Raw genomic sequence first — 20,614 nt, 5'->3', positions numbered from 1 at the left:
TCTTAACACACATCATAAAGCAAACCTTCAGCCTCCTTCCAGCTTGAAAAGTCACTGGACACAAATGTACAGAAACCTGCTCCTCACAGTGATTATTGCATTTGGTTTTTTTGAAGAGTACCTAAGCCCTTCATTCCATCAGGGAACACTACCAGGCATTCTAGTAGGAAAAAAGAATAAAGCTATCATCCAAAACTACAAAACATTGTTCAGCTACATAAATCTTTCTAAAATGAAATGTCTTCTTAAGCCTTTTTTCTGCTTAGGTAAACCAGACTTCAAAGAATATTTTGTTGGTAACAGCTACTCATCAGGTACTGATAAAATAAAGGAGACCAAGACATAAAATTCTGATATTCAAAAGCACTATATCCAATTATAGAAAGAAATCCTGTCTCAGCTTTTAGATACCAATGGTTATACATGCAGAAAAACATTACAACTATGAAACTCTTCCGACTGGATTCTGGAATCATCCATTTATGGAAACTTTAATACTATGGAATATACATTTACTTTCCTTAAGGGGGTAACCAACCACCTTATCGTTGAAGTAACTAACTTCACACCAACAAACGAAGTCACAAGACACTTGGCTACATTAACGTCACTTATTGGTTTTTTTACAAGTTATCCAGAATATATTTGTATAGACAAAAGTTCTGACATAAGCAAAAATTTTAGAGGTTTTTTTGTTCCAAAGCTAAAAGTTCTAGATTATCATTTCAAATAACTACATTCTATACTCACTGAACTTCTTACTGCATATGACCCTGACACTAATTCCTCGTAAAGAGTCCAACAAGGACTTCGCTATTTCTTCCCCACTTTGCTCTCCAAAATTGGATTAATGCACAGAGTTCAAGTTGCAAGCTCACTATGTAGGATGATGTTTGCAGGATGCTGACGAGTTATCAAACATTATGATAGCTGAGAATAATGCTAAAATTGCAGGCTTATTCTCCTACAGGTAGTCAGCAGATTTGTAACAGATAATGCTAATGAGACACACAAAATCATCCGTGTTTTGACGGAAGGGTAGATAAAGCAGGATTTTCCCTCAGCATGAAAGAATCTTCTGTTTAATGAGCTTTTGGAGCATTTATCAGTAATGAAAGCAATACAGAAGATGCCTCTCCCAGCTGTTGTCTATATCTGAAAAGAAAACGAAAGTTACAGCTGACCAATGAGCTAAAAGAAAAGGCTCTTCTCAAAAGCACAAGAACTTTTACAGACATCAGTCTTCAGCACAGAGCAACTTTCTCCTTTTTTAAAAAATGGGAAGTTGTACTATATCAAAATCTTTTGAACTTTCCTTTGTATAGTTACTCCTTTTCCACTTTTAGAGAAATAAACATTCTACCACAAAGAAATAACATAGTAACATTGAAATTCAAGGATTTAACTTCAGGAATTTTCTTTCCTTCCAGTAGGACTTTAACATGCACTGCTCATGACTGGAGTAACAGCAAGTAAAAGTGAGGAAGCATCTGCAACTTTGCAAGTCTTTGCTAAAATACACAATCACAGCTTTGTAGGGTATGTCCTAAAATGTCCCTGCATACAGCAGACCCACAGAATTTAAAATCATGATTATTACTCCAAATCTTTTGATCAGAAAGGATGGGAAAACTTCTCCTCTTATATGCTAAGATTTCCCTGTCTTGTCTTCACATACTGAGGAGTGACAAATTGAACAGTGCAGAAATAGCTAGAGTTTCATGGTCACTTTACATGCTGAGTGCTGAATCTGTTGTCTGGCACACTTAATGCTGCTTGTCAGTTAAGGAAATGCCTTCTACAGACAAATGTGAGCCCACGTATTTGCCCCAGCCTAGGAAACTGAAGTATGAAAGATGATCTTCAAGGTCTTTTCCATCCCAAATCATACTGTGATTCTACCTTTTCATACTAAGTGATGGAACATGGCATTTAAACTAACATTTTTTAACACAGAATCTTGCTATCCAATAAGCCTGCACTGGCCTTACAACTTGAGGCTGACACATAGGCCAATTACACCTTTTTCAGCATCACCATTTCAACTTAGACCCCGTCATTTTCAAAGTACACTTTTATAAAGTCATCCAGCTACAAAATCATTCCTCTATTTGTTCAACATGTGCAACTGTATTCTTTAGAAATACATTTATATTGATGTGGTAGGAAGGATATGGATGCATCCTTGACAATTTATCATGTTTTTAATCATTAGAAAACAGCTATTACTCAGGAGTCCTTAAGCACAGAGCTTTAACCCATCTCTTCAGAGACTTCCCATATCCTCAGCACAGAAATCTATAGTTTCCTGAACTCAGTTATGACAATCAAATTGCCTGAAGATTATCTGCTAACACGTTTTTATTTTGTTACCTCTACACTTGTTTAAAAGCAAGAAAGAGACAATTCTAATGTGCTTACAGTCCACATTAACCACAAGCTGGTTAATTCATGATAAACTCCTGCACAGAGTCCCCAGGTGGATGCTCCTCACCCCTAACTCCCTTACTGTGCAATACTTCAGAAGACTGTATCTGAACCATCCTTTAACTGATGACCTAACTTTCCTGAAAGCTTTAATTCTATTTCTCCCACAACTTTTGTCTGAAATTTATTTCCTACCCTGCACTTAATGCACTACTCTTCATACTTCATTTCAAACAATTACCACCATGGAAACGAAACTTTCACCCACCTAGTTATTTCCTTAGTCCTCAAGCTGAAGTCCTTACACGATTCCACAATTTCAGTACATGGAAAGAGCTACACACAACATCCTGCAATGCCTCAGCTCTAGCACGCATTGCGTAAAATGAGAACTAAGGTCAGGCATTTCAGCTTTCATACATATATTGAAAATATTTACCAGTGGCTAAGAAGTATGTAATATTTGCATCAGTAGCAACACTGTTGGAAAGGCTTCTGAAAATACCCTTGTCACCCATATGTCATGTGATCATGCTAAAAACACCTTCAGTGGTACCATTCCCACCAGCTGGACAGCTCATGTGAGCATATTTGCTGACATTCTAAATATTGGGCCGCCTTTTGCTACGTGCAATTTCTGACGAATGGGATGTTGTCTGCTTTGATTTCATTCACTGATCACCAGTTCAAGGAAGACACTGAAATTCTCAACCAAACAAACATTGAGGGAGTGTCTGTGCTACTAATATAACAAATAGAAGCTTAACATTAGCATTTTCAGATACACATGAAACACCGTATGGAAGCTTACTGTGTCTTCTGAGACAGCTAACATTAACTCCCCCAAATTTCCTTTCCTACTGCTGTTTACCTAAATGTCACTGCTTTTGCTGTATCACTATGGGAACAGTGGCTGTTCCTTCTGTTCCTATATTGCCACTACCAATCACTTCTTCTTCGCCAAAACATTCCACGTCCTCAAACTTAAAATACAGCCTCTGATAAAAAAACTCACTAGAAAGTGTTCACCAGAAAGCCAGCCAAACCATCTCCAAATAAAGACAAATCTGTTTTAAGATAACTCCCTAGCTCTCACATTCTACTGTTCATATGAACTCTACTCACCATATTTGAATGTTTCATAGCCTCAAATTTATCTTCCCTAAAAGGATATCAAAAGGAAAAGTAACTATTTCATATGTGGGAAACTAAAATACCAAAAAGATAAATAGCCTGTCCAAGAACACACAAGTTAGGGGCAAACTAAAAAAATAAATGCTCATTCCTGAGGTTCTTGGCTAGGATCTTACCTCCTTTCTCTTGTCCTTTCTGCTATGGCACCAAACCATTTTATTTCCTTAACTTGCAAAACTCACTGTTCCTCTTGAAAGAGACAACCAGTTCTGCAAGTACAAAAAATAACAAAGTTTCATCCCTACAAACTGGCATTGGTTGATGAGTTTTGGTATGACACATAAGCTGCTGCCTGTCTTTGGGGGAAAGAGGGAACACCAAGTTTCTCTTCGTGTTCCTCAAAAGCATGTTAACCTGGAAATCTTTGTTTCTGCTGGTTTTGATTGAAATCAGATGCTCTCGGAAGTCATAGCTACATCACAACTTGTGGCTCCTGTATTTTTCATCCACATTGATCATCACTCAGTCACAAATCTAACCTATGCTGACTAGATTAGCACATGCTCATTCTATCTATGCTCAATCTGCAGTAAGCATGGGTTTTAAGCTTGCAAAGCCTCCAGAGTTTGAGTTCAGGTTAAAGTCTTATTGTATTAAGAATACAGACAGCATTCCTGTCTGGTCTTGAAATGGGCTTACACCAACACATCCATGAAAACACAAACTGAAAACTGAATCATTAGCATTTATTACTGAAATAACACGGCCTCTGCTGAAACAATGTTTTAAAGAACTGCAGATAAATGTGATAGTTTCATAATACTCATGACCAAATGCAAAAAATTTAAGCACCATGCAATTTGGCACTAAAATGTGGAGAATCATTCTCTTCTATACTGTACCTCAAGAATCACAACAGCTGAGGCATCTCAACAAGAAACAGAGCCATCTGCATTGCACTACTGCAGGCCTGTCACAGAGCCTTTGTACCTGGAAGTATTCTCATCGTTGCTCTAGCCATCTGAGCACCAACTTTAGCAAGAATCACTTAATACCTTGAGACTTCTGGGTACAGCTGTGTTAAACATCATTCCTCTTTATCACTGAACTTTTTTCCATTTTTTTTTTTTCTGAAGTCAGTGGTGTTAAGAGACAGAGACCTTGTTCTAATAGAAGTACAAGATTTATGATTTTGTACATTGTTTTCTTTCAGTTTGTTCCTTTGCTACAGCAAGGAAGAAATTATTGAACAATAAAAGCTACATGAACTTGAAACTACCAAGTCTTCTTGGGCTGAAGATATGCAAATAATTACTTAAATATAATTTCATGATGAATAGCTAACTTATGCCACACATCATTGGTACATGTTTTAAAGGAGTCAGAACAAGTATTAGAAGAAAAAAAAGCAATGACATCATAATAAACCCATCAGAGTGAAAACTGCACTAACGAAATGTCTGATAAACATAATACAGCTCTGGGGTATTTGCTACTGAGTACCTTGGAAGGACTGCATTTTTCTGATTAGCTGAGTGGCATAAGATGTGATCTTCCTGGAGGCTGCTGCACTGTTGCAGTCATCAGTCAACCCAGAGAAATAGAATTGTTAAACTACTGTACCTTATTAGTAAATACTTTTTAGGTTTATGTTCTCACATTGTAAATAGTTTTCCAGCATTCATGCCATACAAATGTAACTGGCTCTGCAGGTTCCTTTGTGCCACTCCATCTTGTGCAAGACTTTACTGAAATACAACCTGGTAGTTCAGTACAACATGTTTAAGTTGTCTAGTGTGATAAAATGCACTACCCATTTTGTATTATATGATAAGAGGACCACTAAAACAATCGGACAAAAGAATCTTTGGCCTGAACTATTTTCCTCAATTAAGATACATCGAGTATCAGAAAATATGCAAGAAAAATAAATTTGAAAATTAAATTCTGATATTCTGAAAGTTCTTTGTCTAGCATCATCCCTCCTGCTATAGAGGCCAACACTGATCACAGGTTGTGTCACACAATTTAAGGCTTAATTTTACAAGATTTCCACCTTGTAAGTAGCTCTCTACCCATATTAATAGCAACCACTGTGAAAAACATCAATTAATCCCAACACGGTTAAGACACTGTCCAAACTTTAGCTATGCAATTAAACTGAAACTGTACCAGCGTAATATCTCTAAATATTTAAATAAGAGGAAAAAATCTCTCAGGTAATAACTATATACATATAAATCCATGCTAATTAATCTGTCCATCACTTCAAAGTTTTGTATTACTAGCCATCACTACAGTATGATACTAGAATAACACTCCCTACTAACACTGAAGAGACAAATGATGTTATCCTAGTCAATTGTTTTTATTTAGTTGACAATATTATTCTCATAGTTAAATTTTGAGCATAAATCTCAAATCTTTAAATAAAATTTGGTTTCAAATGCTGAATTCAAGTACCCAGGTTTCTGATATGAAACACATTCTGTTTAATCAAGGCATTCTTCAGGAAAAATGGAACTCTGAACACAGTTTTCTTCTTAAAAATTACTACGAGAAAACCCACAAACAACAGTAAGCTGCTAATCGGGGCTACCAAGTGAATTTGTACAAGGAGGAACTGCACACAAGCTCTCAGCCTCCTCTGTAGGGGAAACAAGGAGGTTGACGTTCTATTTACATCATTAAATGAAAATTTTATTGCAGAGGATTGCACAATAACAAAAGGAAAATTAACATTGAAAAGCAAATACATCCTAATTAACATTTTCATATCATCACTACATATTCAATTAACCTTTCCTCATGGCCCTGTCTTTCCAGATGGCCTAGCAAAATAAAGGTTTTGGCTCATGACAACAGATGAAACAAATTCCAATTCTTGCAAAATGAATGGTAAACCAAATCACACACTCAGTTAACTATCACTGAAAATAGTTTGCAATTAAAGCTCCTCAGATCAGAAAATATCTTTAAGTTGATCTTAACAGCTACAAGAGTCTTTTGTAACAGTCAGGTACCAGCTTTTTGAGAGCACACACAGCTTCTCCAGTTCTGCCCAAATTAAGGTAGCAAGTCTTGACCAGCATGTTCAAAAGCCCAACTCTGGGATCCCAACTCTGTAGTATTTCTAGTCACAGCACTCACATAGACCATACAAAAAAAAACCCACACACCACAAAAACACCACAGTTCACAAAACTTCATATACTTCTTACATAAAACACCTTCCCAAAAGAAAGTAAACATCCATATTCTGCATGACCTAGGTTTTATAAAGCAAATCCAAGTAATATTGATGACAAACTGCTTTTGGTGTGCTACTGATATCTGTCAACATGTAAAGATTCTTGATTTATGTGTTCATTATTCAGTTAAAACTTCACAAACAATTTTCAGGGGTTCCTTTACAGTAGCAGCTATTGTCAAGGAATAAAACTGTAGGTTAGTGTCTTGTTAAATTTATATCCCCAGTATTGCAGTAAATTAGTAATTCACATGGTTTACATACAGTCAGTAAACTAGTTTATAACCTATATTTTTTCATGTTTTTTTCAGAGCACTTGAAAAGCAACTTTTACTCTATTTGTAAGAAAAGTACAAACATCTGTTATCTTAAATGCTCACTTTAGACTTGAATTTCTAGAATTCATATATGTCAGATCTAACTACTTTACCATTGACTATTCAACTGATAGAGTAACTAATAAGATCATGCTGTGTATTTTGGAAGTACAGGGATATACTTTTATTGTGACCAGGCTATACTTGACATTTTGCAGGTATACCTTAATCAAACAGGGAGTAAGGGAAAAAGGGTGGAGAATCACTGCTCTTCACAGCACAATTTAACCAGAAAATAGTAAACAGCACTAATCTGCTTGGGAGACTAACTGTAAAGTTCTTTTTCTATTATAGCCTTTCTGGCGGATGTCATATCTCCCTAGGCAGTTTGCCAGTAAGGCACTACCAGCAAACCTTTTTAAGGAGAGACAAGCACTTAGCAGGAATTCCCCACAGGAACAAGCTTGCAACTCTGAACAGGGGAAAACATTTCCCTTCAAACAGCACGAAGTACATCTTTTTGTAAGGTTGTCTGGTTTGGATAACCAAGAAGCTATCTCCTGCATCAAAAAAAAAAGGACGACAAAATTATTTTTGCAGTGTTTTTAACAGGAATCTGTTCAACTAAGCTGCAGAGCTTCTTCTCTTAACCTTGCACTCCAATTTTTTACCTGTACAGGAGTAGCTAGATCCCAAGTTGCACTAGTGTACACAAACTAAAATAAAGAGCAAGACCTAGTCTACGTTATTCCAAAACCTGCACTAAACCAAGTGACCTTTCTACCAGCTGGAAATTGCAAATCATCTTGGTCATACCTTTCTTTCAAGAATGTCTCTTTTCTTATACCAGAGCATGAAATAAAATTTCTGATTCATTCACTAGAGAAGGACTTGACCTGTGCACTATGTTTACCAAGAGAATTCCAGAGTTACTTCATGCTACTGTTACAGTGCAGAACAAGTAAATTAAGTAGAACAGGGAAAATAGGTCTGGGAACTGGCTGCAGGACAATGGGGACATAAAACATCACCAACTCAGAATTTTCATCTGACTTTTTTTGCAGAGCTGTGCATTACAACATAAAGGGAAAAAGTTTTCTGAATTCATGATCTGCCCTGATAAAAGTCAAAGCAATCCATAATAATTAGCTAATGCATAATACTGGAAATGTTGAGCTGCCAGTAATATAAAAATGTTAAATATTAAGATAAGGCTTAGTACAGCATTAGAATATTTTGTAATAATCCCCTTGCAGAAATGTCATCTATTAAGGAATTCTTGCAGTTGTGCAAAGGTTACTTACTGATGCATACTGTCTCATATAATAACCAAACAGCTTTACTATTAATTTTCAGAAAGATATCAGGCTGCTCCAGTAGTTAAATAGTTACTTCACAGTTTTTTGAGTGAGTAAATATATATCAGATTAATTCATGTACATTAAAAGTGGCAGGAAAAAAAATTTAAACTATCTCTTAAAACATTTACATATGCATATAGACACAAAAAAAACCCTGATGAGAATTCAACCCTCTTGATGTTTAAGCCTGTGTGAAAAGGAGGAGAGCTCCTAATATGTGAGGGGTTTCCAAAATTAAGCTACTGACTTTCTCGTAGGCCCTCCTGAATACTCAGAAAACTATCAATACATTTCACTGACTTGGATCAATACACAACATACAATTCCTGTGATGTATCTGTTACAATTAGATGCAATAGTCTTGAATCTTTTTTCAAATCAAACTTAATGATGTTTTCCCTTGAAAATAATTAAACTAGTGACTTTTGTACTGGTAGTTAGGTGCTTCGCTAAATCCACACAAAATTTGTAACCTCTCTATCATGTTTACCCGTGGACAAAAATGAAGCATTTTCAGTAGAGTCCAAATTGCACCTTTCCTTAAAAGTTTACACGGGTGACTTCTATGTCAGCTAGCTGAGACATTAGAGAAAGCATTAGCTAAGAATCTAAAGGTACAAAAAGATCAGAAACAGAGTATGAAAAAGTTGTTGAGACTGGAAGACGTTCCACCTGAGGGATGAGAGACACGGGCTCTCAAAGACCTTTGAACTGAAAAAGGTAAATACAACAAAGACAGTAGAGGTATGTAGAAGTCTTCCTAAAAATACATTGTAGAACATTTAGCAATTAAATAAAAATCTTTAAAAGTATTTACTAAATATGGTTAAAATTTACAACATTCCACATTATTTTCAGATAAGCTACACATATAGGATAACTGGGTGCACAGTAAAAAACAACCATTTCAATGGATGGATTAATTACTCATGTGTCTTTAGTACTGAATGAGTCATAGGGTTGCTAATGAGATAAGGACAGGAAGCCTGACACCTCTAAGTCAAGAGTTCACCCGGTTCTTCTCAGAGCACTCTCCTGCTGTGCCCTAGATTGAAGGCACAAGTAACAGTTCAGGGACAACACCAGCTTTCCTGCTGCTGGAGGCCCTGAAAGATCCATCTAAATCTCCTTACAGAGGAAATCTTTGCCTCAAAGGTAGGGCACAGACATCAGCTTTCTGTGGCAGCGTCCCCCACAATGGCTCTCCCAGTCCCAACTGTGTGCAAGAAAGATAAGAAGGTGGCCAGGACCATCACCTGACCAGCACTGTAAGCACAGGTTGCAGAGATCTTCTTTTAATGCAAAACCTCACAGTCAGAAACAAGGCTGAAGAATCCCGCTATCAGAGGGCATAGAGTCATTAAATATTACATTCCAGTCATTTATGCATTTGGGTTAAGCCCTTTACTCATGTGGCTTTGCACTCACCAACTTGCTGTAATTTATACAAGTGTCCCAAAATGCATAGGCTGTCAGTCTCCAAGTAAAACAGCATCACTAGTCACAAGCAATGCAGTACACCCAAGCAGACTTAACTCAAACTTCAGGGGCATAGTTTTCATAGACTCTGTATGGTTGGATGCTGCCTTATTGTTCACATTTACTTATTTAAAGAAAGAAAGGAAAAGAACATGTCTTGATCACAGTCAAAACCCAGACTTGCATTGTGCCAGCCTGTCTGCACACTCTCCAGTAAGCAGCTCAACGCTAGTCGGACCAATGGGAAAGTCAGTAGGAGGCAAAGCACAGGAGTGCAAAACACAGTACTGCAGGAAAGAAAAAAAGACAGAAAAAATTATGTAGAAGAGTGAGATAGAGCAAATCATGGTGCAGAAGAGGAGAAACAGAAGAGTAAACACAGAGGGAAGCCAGAGGGTAGAGACAAAAAAATAACAAGAAAGAAATGAGTGGGAAGTTAACAAAGACAAAAGACATGAAGGTAAATAACATACCATAGATGAAGAAAAAAGGAAAAGACAGAAGCAAAAAAAAAGATATATACAGGAAGCCTTTCCTGCCAGAAACTGCTTCTTATCAAGCTCAGACAAGAAACACTGCCAAAAGAGCTGAAACAAGCATTGAAAGTTCAGAATACCTGAAACTTCAGAAGGCAGATGAAACTACATTAAAATTTGAATTAGTGATCTTATGAGGATTTCATCTCAGAGTACACTACCCCTGTTCTCTCATAAAATGATAGATAGCTTCTGATTCAGTAAGTTTCATCTACTTGTGGAAGAATGGGACCCACTTGTGAAAGAATATTAAGTGATTAGGGACTAATTATTAAGTAGAATCCAAGACTGAGTTCACTGTTTTTCAAGTTCATTAGTCTGTATTGCACTCTATACAGTATAGAAAAGCAAGAGAGAACTACTCCATTCAAAGTATAGTAAAGAAGATCCCTTCCTCCTCCCTCTCCTGGCAAACACGTGACACACATCAAGATGGTTTAGACAAGGATTAGATAAATTTTACCACAGAACACAGGACTGTAACACTTGGCAAGTGGCCAAGCACAGTACAATCTGAATTTAACTCTGCACTTCATTTGAAAAGTATTTTTTTATACCACCTAGTACTAACATATCAGTTTTGAGAGAGAATAAGGATGACCGTGAAATCATTACGCAAGAAGATAGCTGTCGTGCAACCTCTACTCTCCAAGGATGGCAAAAAGGCAAAAGAGAAATCTAAGCTTGCCTACTCAGAAGGTGAAACAACAGACAAAAAAAACCCTAATAATGAAAAAGACTCCTATTCTACATCAGTTATTACCATCTACTTAATTTAGTCACTGATATCATAATTAATCCTTTTCTTGAACTATCCATTTCCTCCAAATGATCTACTGCCCAAAAACAGCACTGTGGAACCTTCTCATAGACATCTATCAAAAGATATTTCAGATTAAAAATTGACTCACATTCAAGAATAACAAATTCCCAAGATAAATCCTACTTAAACAAAATATAAATATGCATACATTCAATTTGCTGTTTGCCTGAAGACACATCCACCCGATTCTTAAAATATTTGTTGTATCTTTGGTTAACTTGTGATAAAATCTATTTTGTCACTCCTACTGCAATGTAGTAATAACAACTGACTTGGTGTTGACTAGACACCACGTGTTGAAACGTTCATGAAAAAGAACAGGGCTCGCTCACTCGCAGCCCAGGCAGTGGTTCAGTGGTTGACATATGGTCAGTGTTTCACTGGATCAGTCACAGCAAGAGACTCAGAAATTGTATCTCCAGCTTCTCTTACAAGTTTTGGAAATCATACCATCATATAGAAGCCGTTTGCTAACATCCCAGCACCAAGAGAAATTAATACCTGTTCTGCACATACCCCCATGGACTAAGGTTGCCATCGCAATCTTCCTGAACTCAAACAACGAACACTTCGACTTCTCAGTTTCTCATAGATGCAGCCTTCCCCCCATCCCAAGCAAAACTAGAAAAGTTTCCATTTCTAGTTACTACTTCCCAGTGCTAACTCTTGCACCATTGCTTCCTCTTTCCATGGCTGATTACAAATTACTTATATTTTCCACTTGAAAAAAAAAAATCCACATCTGTAAATACTTTTTTCTGTTTACAAATTAAAAGCATACGAGCCAGTTCAGCTACCTGATGGGAAGCAATTCATCTATTCAACTCAATGAAGCAATGTTGTTTTTCTCCCTGAGAACCAAACCCTAGATATAATATCCACATGCAAACTAAAAGTCATAAAGCTGAACTTGTGGGGTTTTATAAGAGGAGTGAAGCAGGCTATGTTCCTGTTTCTCACTCTGGACTCTACCCCTGAGGCACCAAGTGATAAGTGCAAGTGCTCCAATCTGCACAGTATCAATAGATGCCTGTATCCAGAGAGATTAAAGGCAGGAGAAGAGGCTGTGAGGTTGATAGGATCAAACTCCTGGGCTGGAAGGAGAGATTACCTCGTTTCCCTCCATTTTTCAGCTTGATTTAAAGCTAGAGAGGGGTACAGTCATCTAGCAAAATCAAACTGGCAGTGTAGGGTTCATGGAAGATAAACACATGCACATGCATTGGACTAAAGTCCTATCAAACCTATTCATTAGATTTATTACTGATTTTCAAGATTTGGTCTGGTTCTTTAGACCAGGATCACAAAAGATCTTAATGTTATTCAACAAAATAATCCCTACTTTCACTATAGAACAGCTGACAGCTTTCTCTCTCAACTCTATACATACACCTCAAGTTTGAGGAAATGCAAGTTTAAGCAGGTTCACAAGCAAGCCTGAAGGTCTCTAACTTCGATACTCCCTCATAGTTCACTTGAATCCGCACTAAGAGTTCACCGAACGACATGGGAAAGAAATAGGAAGAAAAAAGTAGGAAAAAAGGCAACAAAATACCAGAGGAAGAGAGACGAATCCAGCCCACTGGTTAATGTATTTCATGATGCAGAATCTTGGTTGTAAGAAAAACCAATGCTGTTCATTCCAGAACTATTTATTAGCTCTGACACACAGGATGTGCCTGTGTATTCCCTTAATGGGCTTAAATCTGTCCCAGCACCTGAAAGTATGTTGTCAGGATAAGTTCTGCTCTTTGAACAAGCTTAGGTGAATTACTCATCAGTAGAAATGGGATGCAAATTTAAATGGGAAGTTGAGAGAATTTAAATGGCTCCATGAACTTTATATCCTATGACTGGTCTCATCCAAGACCATTTCTACTTAAAACGGATAATGATCTCTTACTAAAAAAAGTAATTTATATTTTTCTTAGACTAACATGGTCATATAAGATTAAAAAAAAGAAAAACCATCAGGGATGAAAACACTTATTTCCTTTCAAATATTGGAGCATTGTAGAATTAGGTCAGAAATACCAGATGTTAGCTTAACGCAACTAATGCTAAAAACATTTCTTCAAATATTATTAGCTTCTGCCACAAGTAACTGCTTTACCCTTTCATGTAATGCTTTATGAAATTAGCTATTAGCGGATCTCTTGGTGGATTGACAGCTATGGAGATTTGTGCCCTGAATTTCTCAGGGGGAAAAAAAAAAAAAGAGAAAGGAGAGGCAAAGACTGCTGGTTGGCTAAATCCACAGCTGCACAAATCGCTCTTTACATTGACCTGAATTATTCTGCCTTTCACCAGCATTTTTTATTGTCCATATTTGCTTAATCTTGATTTTTAAAAATATATTAAATGGGCCAGATGCACAGAATAGGTACTTTTAGGAAAATAAACATATCACAAATTACACAAACATGTTCATAAATAGAAGACCTCCTATCAACCTAAATTCACCTACTTACTGGTATCCAATTCTTTATTTCACGAACAAACCTCCTCTCCTCCCAAAAAAAGTAACATGCTGGGTTTGAGTGCACAGGACTGCTGACACACTATATCACAATGGTGTTTAATACCAACAATGAAATTATTGCAATGTAATTCAATATTGCCCTTGTATATTGCCTGTATGAGTTTTAATAGAAAATTAAAACAACATTCATTTTCATTATATACTTCAAAGCACAAAGCTAGCATACTATTTTAAATCAAAAAATACTTCTCTATACACTACTTATAGTACCATCCCTTTTTGAAAGATCACTTATACCAGCAGTGACCGCTTGTACAATTCACATTGATGTTCCCATTACTTTAAAATCTATGAAAGTTAATTTCCCATGATCCTCTTATTAACAAATAAAATATCTAGTGAAATACACAACTAAATAACACCATTAAAGATTTAAAACAGACTAGATAAGCATACTAGGAAAGGTAGTAAAACTTCAGAAGGACTGAAACAAGTCTCAGATATAATAACAGCTAGCAAATATATTTAAAGAATCCAAACAATAGAAATTAAAATTAAAGTTTTCATACCACGCAAATATACATCTACACACAGCACAATATTAACATACATTCCCCTCCAAAGAATTTCACTGATGAAAAATCATAAAGGATCACATACTGAAACTGAAATAACCCTAAAACAATTCCATGTATATTTTAAAGAATCACTATACTTCGATTCTAATTCTTTAAAATTATTTCTACTTAATACAGTCTCAAATACTAGCAGCTAATCATGACCATCAAAAGTTAGAAGTATAGCAAATAGATTAAAAAAAAACCTCAGAAGTACTTACCAAATTATGATTAGTTGAATTAGAATCATCTTCTGGGAATGGGATGTAAACAGCTAAGGCCACACAATTGGCAAAAATAGACAGTAGTATAAATATGTCAAATGGTCTGGAAAATCTTGTTAAGGAATTCATGAATTATTAGTATCTACAAGCACTGAAGTCTACTTCTCCTTTCAGCATCAACTCATATAAAGCAAGTCTTACTTTCAAGACAATCTTTTGACTGTTAACTGTGACAAACACTTCGTCACCTGTCGTTATATCAGTATACCTTATTATTTTCCATCATAATGATCTTTCAACAGCTGCCATAGAGCACTTGACATTCCAGAGGTTAATAAAATTATACATTCTCAAACGTGGGTCATCATGGAGGGAAAGGAATACTTGTTGAGCGGTTCTGTCCTCACATGCTCACATTAAGTCTCATTAATGTTAAGTGTTTGTCCAAAGGAGGAAAATCATTTGGCATCTAGTTCATAGTAGGATATAAGAAAGATCCTCCACAACTTCCAACTCTTCTCCAGTGTACAAGCTGGAAAGCTGTACAATGGACATAGGAAAGTTCTGAGGCCCCTTTGTGTATCTGACAGCTGGACTCCTGATCAATTTTGCTTTGGCCAGGACAGATGGAAGTTTAGGTAAGTAGACTGGGGAACAGAATCTCATTAATGGCTTGGCAGGCAGGTACACTGAGAGGCTATAGGCTTTCACACTGACCATGGCATGAACTGCAGGCACACTTTTTATATCATGTCTGGGTAACAGCAGTTGAAACCTGGAGATACCTTTTGTCTTCTAGAAAGATAAATTTTTCTTAAAAGTCATGCCTATGTTCATCCTTCAGTTTATCATTAATTAGCCTTTCTCCCAAAATATTTCATTATCTTCTTTAAACTACAGACATGGAGGTACACATGATTTTTTACATTCTTTCCTCATTCAATACAGAATTTCCCAATGTGTCCATAAGAGTCCCATAAAAGACTGAGGGAAGAGCACTGAACAAACTCAAAAGAATAGTTTTAGCAGTTTAAGATATTTTTCAGTAAAGAAAATTGAACACTTACAAAACCCATATAGCCCTTGAGGTCTGTTAAATTTTGTTTGGTTGGACTACAAAAAGTTTGTTTCCTCAAGGGCTGAGTTTATGTTCACAAAACCTACCAATATCAACAACTCCTTTGCTGTATACAAAATAAAGTTACATCACGCATCTTAACCTGCAAGGTTCTCCAGACTGAAACCAACAAATGACACCAGAGCAAGGCTGACGGCTTTGTTTTATGATGTAGTGCTACTGGGAAAAATTCTGCCCTGAGTTATTTCACTCTAAATCCATAGTAATTTCATTTAACTGACCTTAGCCAAGGAGAGGCCAATTTACTGAAATTAGTTGGACTTCTACCAGTCCAAATGAAAGAAGACTCTGCTTCGCTATCTTTAATTTGAAATTGAATTATGTTCAAAGAAATGAAAAAACCAAGCCCTATAAATGAGTAACAGTTCCTATTGCCAGGCTGGCTGTTCTGTTTAAAGTAACAAAAGAAGTTTTACTTCAGTAATCTACTCTTGAACAGCTGTTTGCCATTACAGGGATGTTGCCATGGCTAATAGGCAAACATTTTTCTCCTCATACCTCAACAAAAATCTTCTCTATTTCAAACCTGGAGAGTTAAATAATATACTAAATGAACATGCTGCCAGTTCTACCAAAGAGATACACATACTTCCACATCACAACCACTGAAGTATAGACAAAGCAATCCTTCCAAGCAGACAAGTCATCATGAATACAGGCCAGAATATCTGATCTCCCATCTACAGATGTACATGTTTCCATACATATTTAGTGGTAGATACACTGTAAATCTTCCCTACTTTCATACTTGGAAAAATAACCTTCTTTAAAGGATTTCTTAATCTGACTCACCTACCCTAATGGCAATACACCAAATTGCAACATGGAAGGCACAAGCTTGACATCTTAGGTCATCTCCCAATTAACACAGCTAGATGCACATCTATCCATTCAATCTCATTTGGAAAGGCAACAAATGCAATACAGACACTTGCTGGTATGCAATGTAAAATAAGCTCATAGATTTTAAGACTTCTGAAAACATCCTCCCCTCTCCTCCAAGAAAAAAAGGAACAGCTATGAGCTCTTCTGACTTTCAGCTACTTCAGTAAAATACTATTCTATGTCATTATGACCAAAGCAAGAGGTTACCTTTAAAGGCAAGTTAAGCAAAATTAACTACTATTGAGATTGTCAGCTACCCACACCTGCCAATGAACTAGTGTGTTTGGGACGCTCCAAGAGATGCTGTATAACGATCCTCTTGATACATTCAGAAAATGCAAGGAGAAATGGTAAAAAAGAAAGTACACCAAAGGATACTTCCATTCTACTAGACTAATGCAGGCTCTTCGTATTGGGTTGTTGAGGGATAAACAGAAAAGGGCACGAGGTGGCCGACTATTAGACGTATTACCCTGTTTTTTGCTCTTGGCATATTGCTGGCGTTTTCTTTGGGACAGAGATCCTACAGGCTGGGCTGTGGTGGTGCTCATATTTTGGGCAGCCTTTGCTTGTCTAGCAGCATCAATTGCAGCTTGCCAAGATAGAACAGTTTGCTTGGATGGTGCTGAACTGTTTGACTGAACAGCTGGTCCGTCACCAGGGAGAGGAATTCTGGTGCTACTTGCATAGTTCACCTCTGTGGGATAAAAGGAAAAAAAAATACTTGGTTATAATTTTTTTCTGCTAAAGTGTGTCACAACATTTCTGACAAACTTTATTTTAAGACCTCTTAGCACTGTGATGCTTCCATCACATATACTACACAGCACAAATGTATGCATTTATACATGTGATTGGACAGCAGCCAAAACTGCTAAGGAATCAGTATTATAACTTCACCTTTAATGCAAGCATCAAAACACAAACACTCCACACTTAGATTTTTCCACTTACTGCATTTTTTTCCCTCACTGGATGGCAGCTTTCTGTCACCCTGCTTATCAAATAAAACTCAGCTACTTCTAAGATCAGTTTGCTGTAGTACCTTTGCACTTGCTACTTTCCTCACTTTGTTTTGGTAAAAAAAGTAGTTGTTTTAAGTTCTTAAACACTGTTCAATTAAGAATAACCAACTCTGGGAAGGGGGGGGGAGAGACATCCTATAAGCAAGTTAAATCTCCTATTCAGCATTCTCAAAGAAAAATGTGTGGATGCCTCCCACAAGCAAAGAAACAAATATTGTCTTCTGGTAAACATGTTCATAAAGCACTGGTATCTTTCACACTGTACAGGAATAGGGATTGGTTTTTATTTTTTACAAGGATTTCAAAAAACAAATTTCACTTTCCAAATAACTAAGTCCTCTTTATTCAGAGGACTGCAAAAAAAAGGCAAAATACCGTCTCCTCGCAAGGATCTTCACGAGCTCTTTGACTAGAGCAACAGAGTCTACTCCTACACGCACCTGTAGGAAGAAGAGACTCTGAAGTGCAATTCAAAACTTGAAGATGACTGGATGGGAAAATAAGGGGGAAAAATGGAGGAACGGCACAATATACGTGGTGGGAATTGGGGCTGCCAGGCGGGATGGCTGTGAAATGCATCTACTCGGGCAAGAGATGGAAAATAGGTCCCCAGTGCGCTGTTCGGCAAACAGAGAAGCGCCTCAAGAAAAGCACAGCCCTCCTTTTCTAGACGGGGGGGGCGGGGGAAGCGACACGGCGACGAGAAAGACGCGAGAGCCGCGAACACGCGTGGACGCGGGCGCGCCCGGCCCCAGCCGCCGCCGCTCCCCGCCGCCCCGCTCCTGCGCGAGGGGCGGCAGCGCGCGCGGGGGGCGAGGGGACGCGGGAGCACTAAGATGGCTCCCCGGGATGGCGGCGGGGGCGAGGCGGGGGGGTGGGAGTGTTGGGTCACTCCGGAGACGGCGCGCGTCGCCCACGGGAGCGGGCGAGCTGCCGCGGGGAGCCGGCACCAGCGCTGGCCAGCGGCGAGCGGGCGGCGCATCAACAGCTGGGTGAGCCGGGGGGGCTTGTGCCGCCTCGGGGGCGGCTGGCGCCGGGGGCAAAGGTGGGCATTTCATCGCCAACATTTTTCCGAAGCATCCCTTTTCTTTCCCCTCACCACCACCTCCCATTTGTTTTTTTCAAATAAAAAAAACGATGGCACAGCCACCTCCCCCGCCTTTCGCCTGCCGGGTGGGATGCCATGAAACGTGGCTCAGCGCAAATAAACCACCCACCCATCTATCTATCCATCGTCTCTTTAAATCAATACTTGAAAGGGAAACAATGCCCGGGTGTCTGCGTTCCCCGAGGAGCCCCTGGGCCCCATCAGGTGCAAAACCACAAAACTTATTGCTTATTTGAGAGGAACGAATCGTTTGATAACAGCATCGGGGGCTGTAGCATCGCCGGAGCCCGGCGGCGGAAAGGATTAATGCTGGAGAGCCGCGCGGCTCGCCCGATGCGCCCGGGCAGGGCAGGGGGCCGCGGGCATCGCCCCCATCGCTCTGCCATAACCCCTCGCTACCCTCCTGCTCCGGCGCGTGGAAGCCCTCGGGGAGACTCAGGTTCAACCACAATTACACAAATAAGAAAGAAACGCAGACCAAGCCGTGTCCTCCCCTGGCGCGGCCAGTTGATATTAATGGCCCCAGGACACGAGACAGACACGCATAAATGCGCTCCCATATTGGTCACACGCCGAGGGCAGCACCTTAACGCGCCTTCACCTCATCCCTTGCCCTTCCCGGTTCTCCCGAACCCAGTCGCTCATCCCCTCCCCATCCCAAACCTACCCCATCCTCAACCCCCTTCCTAATCCCCGACTCTCAAATCCCTGATAAATCCTCCCCCGCTGCCCCCTCCCTCTCCTCCACCCCAGGCATGCTGCTGCCCTTGGTGGGAGCTCCGGCTCTTACCTTCTGGGTGCTGCTCGGGCTGCTGCTGCTGGTGCATGATTCTCACTTTCTCCAGTGTGAGACAGGAAAATGAAAAGGAAAAAAAAAAAAAACCAAAAAAGGGCAGAGCCGCCCTCCACCTCACCCCGAGCCAGGTGTGCGCTGCCCCCTGCGCTCCCCGCTACCCGACCCCCATGGTAGTGACTAGCGACGTGCGAGGGGCTGCTCCTCCTCCCGCTGCTGCCGCTGCTTCGCCGCTGCCAAATCCCTCCGAGTTTGGGCCAACATGACACTCACATCCGGGTGACACGGGATCTCTCCATCCCTAGCAACCCGGCTGCTACTGCCGCCGCCTGCTCCTCAGTCTCCCTCCTGCTGCCTGCTTCTCGGTCCCCCTCCTCCTGCCGCTGCCTGCTCCTCCTCAGTCCCCCTCCTCCCGCCGCCGCCACAGGTTTAACTCCCTCGCTGCTGCCGCTGCCACCTGCTGCTGCCGCGGTGCCGGGCGGGCGGGGGCGCGGAGCCGCTCTCTAATCGCCTGGAGCTCCGGGTGCTACAAATAGAGGCGCCGCCGCATTAACCCCTCTGCTGCCGTCTTAACCCCTTCGCCACCGCGCAGCGGCTCCCGTCCCATGCCCTCCTCAGCCGGAGCTGGCCGGCTTGCTCCGCGGCCGCCACGTCCCGGCCGAGGCTCCGTCTCACACGCCCTCAGCCTTTTCCCCTCCCACACGGCAGGTACCGATGTAACGCCCTCGAGACGCGAGCGGCTTTAACGCGTCCCTCTGTACCCGCTCCGGCGACCGCGCATCCCTGCCCCGGGACTCACCTGCCCGGCGCGACCTTCCCCGGGGCTCACCCGCCCGGCGCGACCTTCCCCGGGGCTCACCCGCCCGGCGCGACCTGCCCCGGGGCTCACCCGCCCGGCGCGACCTGCCCCGGGGCTCACCCGCCCGGCGCGACCTGCCCCGTCCCCCCCTGCTCGCGCTGTCCCGAGGCGCTCCCCTCACCTCCGGAGAAGTTACTCCAACCGTGAGCCCTTCGC

At 40.2% G+C, this 20,614-nt stretch overlaps 1 protein-coding gene across 1 annotated transcript in view; it reads right to left on the bottom strand.

The window, feature by feature from the left end:
* CACNA1D (calcium voltage-gated channel subunit alpha1 D) overlaps positions 1–19,633 on the bottom strand; it is a 157,275-nt gene extending 137,642 nt beyond the window's left edge. Inside the window, exons 1-3 of the mRNA XM_062008666.1 lie at positions 19,597–19,633; positions 17,052–17,370; positions 14,648–14,753 (exon numbers count right to left, since the gene is read on the bottom strand). Coding sequence (XP_061864650.1) covers positions 14,648–14,753; positions 17,052–17,370; positions 19,597–19,633 — 462 coding nt within the window. The remainder of the gene's footprint in view (positions 1–14,647; positions 14,754–17,051; positions 17,371–19,596) is intronic.
* Between the last annotated feature and the right edge of the window lie 981 nt (positions 19,634–20,614).

Source organism: Colius striatus, chromosome 15 (genome assembly GCF_028858725.1).
Source record: "Colius striatus isolate bColStr4 chromosome 15, bColStr4.1.hap1, whole genome shotgun sequence".
Lineage (NCBI taxonomy): Eukaryota > Metazoa > Chordata > Aves > Coliiformes > Coliidae > Colius > Colius striatus.
This window is presented reverse-complemented; position numbering and strand designations above follow the sequence as displayed.